General features: G+C 41.2%; 1 protein-coding gene across 7 annotated transcripts in view; it reads right to left on the bottom strand.

The window, feature by feature from the left end:
- The window catches only part of LOC109076449 (serine/threonine-protein kinase PAK 5-like), a 42,321-nt gene that overhangs the window by 8,277 nt on the left and 21,544 nt on the right, over positions 1-12,500 (bottom strand). For all 7 annotated transcript variants that reach the window (XR_006162805.1, XM_042778190.1, XM_042778192.1 and 4 more), the window contains 3 exons: positions 5,377-6,195; positions 812-1,312; positions 78-211 (listed from right to left, as the gene is read on the bottom strand). Coding sequence is in view for 6 of the 7 variants with exons in the window: in XM_042778190.1 (XP_042634124.1) it covers positions 78-211; positions 812-1,312; positions 5,377-6,195 (1,454 nt within the window). In the remaining variant the exon portion in view is untranslated. The remainder of the gene's footprint in view (positions 1-77; positions 212-811; positions 1,313-5,376; positions 6,196-12,500) is intronic.

The raw sequence follows: 12,500 nt of genomic DNA on the forward strand, positions 1-12,500 counted from the left end.
TCAGATGATTGAATGAATGAAGCAGTGTGAAATCAGTTCATTCAGACTCTGATTCTGATTGGACGACCGGCTCTAACCTGGTGTGAGTGACGATGTCAGTCAGGGCTCCGCCCTCGAGGAACTCCATCACTACCCAGAGTTCATCAGCGACCAGATAACTGTTGTACATGTCGACCACGTTCTCGTGATGGTAGTCTCTCATGATGACCACCTGCAGGCAGACGAACAGCTCAGAGGAACTCGAAGAAAACATCCAGAGTACTAATTACATGAGGAAAATTGTAGTTAGTAACATAATCTGGATTGCACATATTAGGTAATGTAGTCTGACTGCTCATTTTATCACACAGACCTAAATGGGATTATTGTGAACCATAAAAAACAACAACAAAAAAACTGAAAGAAAATATATTCCATTCTTTATCAGTGTCATTGAATGCATCAAACATGACATCACAGCAGAGTTTCCCAAACTGTATATAAACCATAGGTTCATTTTGAAATGAAAATGTAAAAGAAAAACTGAAAAAGAACTGAGGTGAATTAATAAATTATTAATAATTTACTGCCATTGTGTGAATAATATGCAATCATGTAATACATACAAAGTAACTGTAATCTGATCATGAGCATTTTAAAAGTTGTACTGTAAAATGAAATAATTATTAAATTACTTAAAAACACTTTCTTTTTAATTTTACAGAGACACTATACTATACTATACTAGACATATTGATATATAATCATAGTCTATGTTGCACAGCTCTAAAACGTTTCACTATTTTGTTCACCAGGATATTGGCGCGCTCACCTCGTTGAACAGAAGTTCCCGCCGCTGCTGCTTCCTCAGGTCCATCTTCTTCACGGCCACCTGTTTGCCGCTGTGCTTCTCGGTGGCGATGCACACGATGCCCGTGGATCCCTCTCCGATCTTCAGGAAGTTGTCCAGATACTCGCGCGGGTCGCCGGGGTTCACCACCAGCTGCAGCGCCGCGCGGAACTGTTCGTGGGACACCCTGCAGGGCGGCTGCTCGGAGGCCGAGCCCCAGCTGGGCGGCGGATAGGCCCCGGGCCCCGGGGTGTAGGGCGAGGAGGGCTGTGAGTGTGCTCCCTGCGGGGTGTAGGGGGGGCTGGGCTGCGGCGGCGGGCGGGGGAACGGCGACGGCTTGTAGTGGAAGGGCGGTGGGATCTGGAAACTGGCCGGGTACACGGGTTTGCCGTGGCTCTGAGGTAGTTTGAAGGGAACGCGTGAGTACGTCTCGGCCCCCGGCACCTGCGGACTCCCGTCACGGGCCACTCGCTCGTACTCGCCCTGTTAGATCCAAACACACAACATGATGAGAGAATAACGCAGACACAGCAGACGCTCATGATTCCTCATTACAGGCCCGTGATGATCCTCAAACGCTCATCTATCTGCTGAGGGAACATTACAGCAGCACAACAAACCAAATCACACTGACACTGGATTCATCGAACCATTCACTGAAGATCTGCTGTGTTTTACTAAAGTGAAAAAAAGTAATATTGTGAAATATTATTAGAATTTAAAATATTATTAGAATTTAAAATAAGTGTAATGTATTTCTGTGATGCGCAGCTGTATTTTCAGCATCATACTCCAGTCTTCAGTGTCACATGATCTTCAGAAATCATTCTAATATGATGATTTGCTGCTCAAGAAACATTTCTGATTATTATCAATGTTGAAAACACAGTTGTGCTGCACAATATTTTTGTGTGGAAACAGTGATGCATTTTATTTTTCAGGATTCACAGATGAACAGAAAGTTCAAAAGAACAGCATTTATTTGAAATAGAAATCTTTTTTGACATTATAAATGTCTTTACAGTCAATCTTGATCAATTTAATACATCAATGCTGAATAAAAGTACTAATTTAATTAATTTCTCTAAAAAAAATCGGTAATGTTTCTTGAGCAGCAAATCATCATATTAGAATGATTTCTGAAGATCATGTGACACTGAAGACTGGAGTAATGATGCTGAAAATACAGCTGCACATCACAGAAATACATTACACTTTAACAGAGATTCACACAGAAAACAGACATTTTACATTATAATAATTATATGTAATATAATCATATTGTAAAAATATTCCAAGAGTTCTTTCAAAAACATTGAAAAATGTAATTATTACTTTTTTATTATATTAATTATTGCTTAATCATTCAAACGTTTGACTAGTAGAGTGTGCGATACATATGGAAGTAAAGCAGAGTTGAGGAATAAAGCAGCACACTGTAAACACTGCAGTCACGGCGGATCCACGTCACAGGATCTGATTCCCGCTCTGCAGGGTCACGGTGGGCGGCAGATTGAATTATTCCCACCACGCCCCGAAACACAAAAAGATGACACGACACGGATTGTCTTCTAAGCGCCTGATGATGAGAGCGCTGGCTGTAATTACACCGGTGGACTCGTTTAATCAATCATCCCCCGGCGAGGCTGTTTATGGGCCGGAGAAAGTCCCGAGACCCCCTTTCCCAACCGGCACCGCTGGCTGATCCATGTTCGTTAAATGCACATTAATCTGAATTTGGCAGCGTAATCAACAACCCAACTGGAGTGTGAAATTGAATTCTGTGGTGGAACACGCCGCCGCGGCTTTTATGCAAGGGCTGCAGAAAAGGAAGGTGCCACAACATCAGTTCATCACAACGAGCGGAGCGTGCCCGAGTTCCCAAGTCCCCGAGCTGTCGGCCTTCAACGGCCCGCGATTCCCAGCAGCGCCCACAAAACGCTGGGCTCGCTGAAAGTGACCGAGTCGAGGTGAATGAGAAGGAAAGAGGTTGATTATGACACCGCTGAGCCGAGACTGATGGGACCGTAGCGTGTGTTTGCTGAACGCTCCGAATCACAGTCAAATCACACACACACCGGCTGTGCTGCTGCATACAGTACAACACTTCCCTGAATCACAGTCTAACTCTGCTTAAATCAGCCAAACCCGCCAGAAACACGGCTCAGATTTCACCCAGAAACATGACAGTACATGTACAAGAGTCTGTGCATTGTGCCATTATTTTCATGACAATAAACCACATTTAGACACAAAATCCTATTTGCTGAAATATGAGAAAATTACAATAAATAATTAACACGTGAATTAAATCGTGGATGTGATGCATGCAATTTACGCTGTTTTAAAATAACGTGTAGTTCACACAAGACAAAGGTTTGGGGGACGAAAATGTGTGTAAAACATAATGTCATAAAACATCACGTATGATACAGACATTTCTTCATGAGATTCATCTGATGATGGTCACGGCTAGACTAAATACAAAAAACATATCAAATGTTGCTTTTATTAATCTGCTTCTATTACTGCTTTTATTAATCAGTTTTGTATCTACATCTGTTCTCATGTTCAAAGCTTTAGTAATTTTGTTGTGTATTTTTGTGACTTTTTGAGAAATGTTACAAGGCACATATTTTATTTAATTTCATATGTTTATTTTATTTCAATAACGTGTTTATTTTTTATTTTAGTTTTAAACTATACTAACTCTGGTGTAAATTTATCTTGCTATATATTGAGGAGGCTAATACAGTTCTGATGCGCACGGATGTCTTACAGTAGTCCTGAAGTATCTGTGAATTGAATTGACAAGAGCTCAAGCGTGTGTAAATGAAGGTCTGGGATGAGCCGCTGTTATCTGGGTGATGCTACGGTTCCATTAATTGATTCCTGCGCCGCTCATGAGTAATTCTGTGTCTCCGGCCGCCGCGCTCTTTTCACGGGTGAGTAGATTAAGAACTGACACCAGATCCATCACGGAGCCGGTGCTGCGAGATAATACGCCCTACACGGCCTGCGGGTGAGGAGCGCACAGCGCATGTGTCCACTGTGATTTAACATTTATTAAAAACATTTCTTTCTTTTGATTTAGGGGTCAAATATGAACCGTTACTTCATGAGACTTTCCTGATGATGGTGATAGTAGGAGTAAATACAAAACAATAAGCAAGCATTTTTTTTTTTAATGAATCTTGTAGATTTATGTTGTAAAATATTGAGGAAGTAGCTAATACTCTTCTAATGTGCTAATCTGCTAAATGCATGAAATTAGAAAAACAGCATACAGTAAATGCAGAATATCCAACATGACATTTTTGGGGGCTGAAAATATGCCATAAAAGTTCCTAAAACAAGTATACAAAACAGGTTCTGCAGAGGATGTAAATTCATGTGGTAATATATTAAGATATTATTGAGGAATCTGCCTAACATACTTCAGTGTTTCACACAGACTTACACTCAATGAATACAAACACTTCCAAATATAAAATATATACAAAAAATAAAACAGCAAAATTGAAAAAACAAAAATGCACATTCATTCTCTGCCAGCAGGAGGCACTTTAAGAGCTTCTGAAATAGCAGTTTCCCCGGTAACAGCAGTACACAAAGCAGCTCTGTGCTCATAAACACTACTTTATCAGGCATTATAGGAAAGATTAAATGAAAATGACATCGAAACTTTTCTAAAGACAGTCAGTTCCCTTCAAAGATACAGTCATATAAAAACACCCGTGTCGCATTTGACTTTGAAATGTGCAGAGCTCATGATGATTCAACGGAGTTAAAGCCTTTCAGAAAATCTATTGTGGGGGGTCAATGTATATAAATAAATCAATGTATGGGAAACACTGTACTTCAAATGCAGAAAGTGCATGAAATGCAACATAAAAGCATCCTCCAAATGCATGTATGCAAATGCAGTGTTTTTTTTTATCATTTTTGCTGCCACAAAATGTTTGAGCAAAACAATGGATCTCCGTGGAGCCTTTTCCTCCAAAATCTACCATGTGACAGTCTCTGAGGAGACAAGCGGCATTTGACCATCATATGCAAATGATGCATCATCAGTAGCGGTTCACTTTGGTAAGTCTGGATTTATCTTGCATTGATTGTAAACTGTGCCAGAGAACCACACAAACTCATTGCACTATTCACGAGTTCGCAATTACATATAATCAGAGCAAATAGCATGCATATTTGGCGTGCTGTCCGAAGGGGAGGGGCTCCGAGCTTGGAATATAGACTGAACCCGGAGAACTCCCCCATATCCCAAAGCTGGGACAGGAATAGTTAGGAGTGAGGAGTTGGGGTGGAGGAGGAATGCCAGAAAACTGTTATGGGACAAAGGCAAGTTGGCTGCATATATATTTTATTAAAGTGCTAATTAAGTTGATTATCTGAACGTGCTCCGCCTGAACGTTGTTAATAAAACATCACATAGTGTGAATGCATCCTTAATGCATTGGTGCATTTTGACAAAATACCCTGCAGGACAAAAAAAGCCAAACTCATCATTAGAAGGAGGCTGATTTCATCTTTACCTTGCCCATGACGACTGAAGATGTGTTCTCGGACAGTCTGGGGTATGTGTACGAGCTGTACGGCCCCTGCGGCGCAGCTTTAAATGCACTGATGCCGTACGGCAGGCTGGGCTCCTGCAGGCCTGACCCCGAGCGCGAGCGCTGGCGGATGGTCGGCTGGGGGCTCGTCTGACTGATGTACGAGGACTTGGGCCTCTTGTCATAGTCGTCTCTCAGTCCCGCTCCGTATCCCCAGTCTCCGTCGGGATAGTTCATCTGCCCGCTGTGGATGGAGCCGCGTGACGGCGTTCCCAGAGTCTGCTCCCGGTAGTCCTGACTGGATCCGCCTAGAGAGGCGCGGTAATATTCCCTGCGGCCGCCCATGGCCATCTCGTCGGTGGACAGCCGCATCTTGCTCTCCAGGTAGGCGTGGTAGTCGGGTGGCATCTTGGCGTAGTCCGAGGACTTCTGCGGCATGGCGTCAGGATAGAAGGGGCTGCGGATGGGATGGCCGTTCTGTCTGAGAGAGAAGCGGTAGTGCCGTCCGACCGCCCACTCGCCATCTTGGGTGCCTCGGTCGCGGTATGCCTCTAGCGAGAAGTCTTTACTGCTGTCCAGGTCGCATGAGAAGCGGCCGTAATAGTGTCCGAAGCCGTTCTCCTCCGGTCCACCGGCGTTGGACGTGGACGAAGATGATGGCTTGCTCCCGCTGGACTGATGGGCTCCAGGTGGACTCTCTTTCCTCAGAGAGTTGGAGCGGGTGACAGAGATGCTGTCAAACTCCTCCAGCAGGCCGTTGATGGAGGCGTCCTTGGGCGGCCGGCTCCCACGGACGATGGTCTGCAAAGAGAAGGCAGGGGAGTCAGTGAGAGGCACAGAGCATCAACAAGAAGGTCCAGGCCTGAGCGTTCCACCACATATATTTTGTCAGAGCCAAACAGCAGTGGGAGTGGGATCAGAAGACGTTTGGCAGCGGCACTCTCACGAGCCGAGGCTGAATAAATCACAGCGTTGCTCATCTCATCCCACTGCTGCTTAAGCACTTTACACAGCTGTGTCGTGACTCACCGCAGAATAAAACACTGAAACAGACCCAAAATATAAGAGTGGCACGAGCTGAAAGGCCAGACGGAAGGTTTTTCCCAACTTCCCCTCTCACTAGTCATCCAAAACTACACTACAATTACATCAGCAGATTTAGAAAAACAGACATTAGATGGTCTTTTCATATTTTCCTTACAGACTGACCCAAACAAGGTACAAATTAATCCCACATACACAACCCAATAAAGATCATAACACAAAAATCTACTCACTCAACCAGAAATTGTTCTGTGGTCCCATGGCATTGCTCTAAAAACCACCTTTTAAAACCTTTTTTTTTTTAAAGAGTATACAGTATCATTATTTTAGAGTACCTGCTGCTGTATGCACAAGAACAAATTGTGATTATTTTCTATGTAAGTGATCAAATCTTAAAAGAAGAGACTACATTTCTAGACATTACTGTACAGTATGTGACATATGCAGCTCCAGTAAAGAGAGGCCGCTGTGATCTTGACCTGCATCTGCAGTATAAGAACTCTCTGACCTCAATTAGCTGCTGCCGTGGCTTGGCTCTTTAAGTAACATCAGATGACCTGAAGGAAAACTAGTACAAAGGTCCAGAGGTTCTAGATCACGGTTGATCCAGAACACAGTGTTTTAAGCATGCAGTAGTCAGCTCATTCAGATGGAGTTAAACTCTGGTCACATTCATGCTATAAAACTTCTGTAAAATCCAGCCAGACCTATATGTCCCTTTAAAAAAAAGTTTTCTCATCATAGGTTCTTCAGATTAATGATTCGGTTCCAGTGTTCTTTTCTAAAGAACCAGAAAACAACACTGGATCTTAAGAACCTTCTTTTATGGCTTCATGCAGTAAAACCCTTTTGGTTCTGATTGATCTACTGGTTGATTTCTTTAATATTGGGAGAAACTAATGCATATGACTGTTGGTCAATGAAACTCAAACATGAGACACAGCTGAGACCACATCGAACCACATTCCCATGAACAATTTTCAGATGAAGGTCCATATTAAACCTTTAATCTGAAGCTCTACAGATGCATGTCATCAAAACATAACCAGATTCTCAATGCTTAATCTGAAGCTCAAGTATTCACAGATCATTTTCACATTCTCACTTCAACTTCAACAATCAAGTCAGACAGGTGTGCATGAATAGATGCATGATCTCCCTACAAATATGAAGTGTTTGACTTAACAGATCTGAAGAGCAGGAACATGTGGTCAGGTTAAGGAAAAGAGAGGAGCTAAAAACGTCACAGTCTGAGCTTCAGCACAGGAAGAGGAAATAAATCTCCTGGACGGGCCAGTGTCCTCCTCACAGCAGTGCCACACGGAGTGTCATCCATCTCTTTAATGCGTGTGTCACCACTGCGCTCTGAGCTCAGTCCATCTGAGGAGAGTGTGATCGCAGGCCTTTACGCCTCTGATCTGCTATAAAGCCACTAACACTCACACCCGCTAACACTCGCTCATACTGACACTCGCTCACGCTAACACTCACATTCACACCTGCTAACACTCACTAACACTAACACACACTCACTCACACTCACGCTAACACTCACACCCGGTAACACTCACTCGCAAATGTTAAAACTCACATTCACACCCACTAACACTCACTGACGCGAACCCTGGCTCACTCACTCATGCTAACACTCACTGACGCTAAAACTCACTCACACTCATGCTGACACTCACATTCACACACACTAACACTCACTGACTCTAACACTCACTGACGCTAACACACTCACACACACACACTCACACTAACACACCAAGACACACTCACAGTAACACTCACACTAACAGTCAATCACACTTACACTCACTCTCTCTCTCTCTCACACACACACACACACACACACACACACACACACACACACACACACACACACACACACACTAACACACACTCACACACTAACACACACACACACACACACACACACACTAAACACTAACACACTAACACACTAACACACACTCACAGTAACACTCAAGCTAACACTCACTCACTTACAATCACACTAACACACACTAACACTCACTCACACACATACAAACACACACTCACACACACACACAACATTTACTTACATTAACAGTCACTCACACTCACACACTCACACTCACTCAACACTCACTCACACTCACACTAAAACTCACACTAACACTCACAATCACACACACTCACACTAACACTCACTCACACTCACACTAAAACTCACACTAACACTCACAATCACACACACTCACACTAACACTCACTCACACTCACACTAAAACTCACACTAAAACTCACACTAACACTAACACTCACAATCACTCACACTCACACTAACACTCACACTAACACTCACAATCACTCACACTCACACTAACACTCACTCTCACACTCACACTCACACTAACTCTCACACTCACACTAACACTAACACTCACACTAACACTCACTCACACTCACACTAACACACACTAACACTAACACTCACTCACACTCACACTCACAATCACTCACACTAACACTCACACTCACACTAACACTCACACTAACACTCACAATCACACTAACACTCACTCACACTAAAACTCACACTAACACTCACACTCACACTAACACTCACAATCACTCACACTAACACTCACACTAACACTCACAATCACTCACACTCACACTAACACTCACACTAACACACTCACTCTCACACTCACACTAACACTAACTCTCACACTCACACTAACACTAACACTAACACTCATACTAACACTCACTCACACTCACACTAACACACACTAACACTAACACTAACACTCACTCACACTCACACTCACAATCACTCACACTAACACTCACACTCACACTAACACTCACACTAACACTCACACTAACACTCACTCACACTCACACTAACAGTCACACTCACACTAACACTAACACTCACACTAACACTAACACTCACAATCACTCACACTAACACTCACACTCACACTAACACTCACAATCACTCACACTAACACTCACACTAACCACTCACAATCACTCACACTCACACTAACAATCACTCACACTCGTACTAACACTCACAATAACACTCACAATCACTCACACTAACACTCACTCACACTCACACTAATACTCACAATCACTCACACTCACGCTAACATTAACACTCACTCACACTAACACTAACACTCACACTCACACAAACACTCACATTAATACCCACACACACACTCACACACACTCACACTAACACTCACTCACACTAACACTAACACTAACACTAACACACTAACTCTAACACTCACTCACACTCTCATTAACAGTCACTCACACTTTCAGTCGCTTAAAGTTTAAAGGTTTTAAGCCCATTGATGTAGAGTGATATTGTCCTGGGTGGTTGCTAGTTACTAAGGTTACTAAGGTGTTGCAATGCGGTTGCTAGGGTGTTTTGGCACATTGCTAGGAGGTTGCTATGCAGTTGCATGATAGGGTTATTTATGGGTTCGAAAGTGCTATATAAATAAAATTTAGGTGAGTTAAGGTTACAACAAATCGTCATTCTGTCATCATTTACTAACCTGATCATGTTGTTCAAGCCTCTTTTTCAGTAAAACATAAAAGGCGATATTTTAAAGAATGTTGGAAGACCCAAACAACACTGGACCCCATTGCCTTTCATTATATCAAAAAACACTGAGACATTTCTCAAAACATCTTCTTTTGTGTTCAACAGAAGAAAGACATGAGGGTGAGTAAATTATGACAGAATGATCAGTTTTGGTGGACTACTGCTTGAAATAATAAATGATTAAAAATGCTTTAAAAGAATGGCACTCTATCTGTTCTAATGAAAGGCGCTGCAGAGTCTGGTGTGATGTTTGTAATTATGCTGCTGATGAGACGGCTGGAGGTGAAGGAGGTTAATTATGTGTCGAATCTCTGTCATCTGCCTCACTCCTGTGAATGAGCTGGCCGCGTCTGGGCCGTTTGGAGATGTTAGCATTAGCAGTGTATGACAGCAGACATATTTCAGCATCCGCATCTCTGTTCTGTCGTGTGGTGATAAGCTGTAATAGATCTGACGGCAGCGCTGAGCGTCTCGAGGTAAGCGCAGTATTAACCTTGAGCGTAATGAAGTGTGCGGCGGTGTGACGTAATTAATGACTCTGCCCTCGGCTGCTGCGCCACTGACTGTACTGACTGTGTCTCCGGCGTACAGTACGACCGGACAATGACCACACCTGCGAACACTCCAGCCGCCTCGAGGTGTCCAATCACACGCCGCTGACGCCTCTGCTATATCTGCACTGACGTCATGGAGATTCTACTTCCTGTTCCAGTATTTCACAAGCACACTGTAAAAACACTACAGTATGAACATGTTTACTTGTTAACTGTTATAATTATGTCAGTTTTATTTGTATAGTGTTTTTCACAACATGCGTTTCAAAGCAGATTTACTGAAAATCATGATGTTAATGTTTATAATAACTTATAGTCATATTCAGCAGATTACAGATGGGGACAGTTTACATTTGATGACAAAAAAGATGAGATCAGTGTTATTTCAGTATCATTGAGTTTTTTTTAATATTTTGAATTAGTTTATATTTTAATATTTTCATTTTAGTTATAGTTTTGAAAATTTTGTTGTGTATTTTTATTTAATTTCAGTTTATACATACGTATGTAGCTTTTTTGTTAATTCTTATTTCAGTTTTAGTTTTATTTATTTTAGTACATCAAGTTAAACTAAATTAAAATGAGAAATGTTGTGGATAAAGCTGGACATAAATTTATATAACGAGCTAATAAGGTTTAATAAGGTCCAATAAGATTTAATAAGGTTATGCATGTAATTTTACTGTAAAAGAATGACATTATCGTATGATTTAAATGCAAAAAATGTAAGTGGAAAACAGTCAAACTGATGTTTTTAGCATAAATTAACAAGGTTTTAAAAGTCCATATTCTATAATAAGACGAGAAAGAAATTTCAAACGTTGGGGTTTTGTTTCATTGAATAATTAATCTATTTGTGGACAGAATATTTCTGTTTTGATAGCAGCCATGAGAAGGAGCGTAAGATCATGATCTGATTCAAGAAACTTTTGCACAAATGAAGGATGAGAGGAATATCTCCTGCAGAGATGATCAGAGCTCCTCTGGCGCCATCTGCTGCTCATCCTCACACACTGCACACACACACACACACACACACACACACACACACACACACACATCATCATCATCACACCTTCATCTGATAGTCCCTGAGCAACAAACTATGAATGAAGCCCATCAGCATCAGCAGCACTGATTCATCTTTCTGCAGATCTCAGCACACGTGACTGCTTGACAATTTAATAATTAAAACATTTCATATACATTCAATTATATCCTCTACATAATAGTATAAAATACATACATGATGATATACATCAGCACTGAACTTATGTTTTTCATTATCATAAAAGCTTATGCTTAAATGACTGAATATTAGTTTTTAGAGAAGTACACTGCAAGAAATATTAAATAATAATAATAAATAATAATAATAATAATAATAATATATATATATATATCAGTATTTTTGTTTTGTTTTCCAGTACAAATATCTAAACCTTCTTAAATCAAGACACATTTATTGCAGATGCACAATAACATGAAATATTAACTCTTGTTTTTATAAAAATGTATTATTATTAAATGAGTCTAAGCTTAATACAAGAACATATATCTGTGGATGGGGTCAGAAAAATGATATAGTTTTCCCTTTGAATTACACCACAACTCACCATAAACCATAAACTCACCTAATCTTATTACGTTTTTTTTTTTTCTGAAAACAAAATCTTAATATTTGAAGTCATTCCAGTAAATGTTCCTTGATTTAAGGATGTTTAGAGATTTATACTGGAAAACAATACTGAGGAAGAGATTCATTTTTTGCAGTATTTAAATTGTCTACATGTGAATTTATTTACATGAATATTAAGAAGCTACATACACTACCGGTCAAAAGTTTGGGATCAGAACGATTTTTAATGTTTTATCAGGAG

This window comes from Cyprinus carpio, chromosome A20 (assembly GCF_018340385.1).
Source record: "Cyprinus carpio isolate SPL01 chromosome A20, ASM1834038v1, whole genome shotgun sequence".
Taxonomy (NCBI): Eukaryota; Metazoa; Chordata; class Actinopteri; order Cypriniformes; family Cyprinidae; genus Cyprinus; species Cyprinus carpio.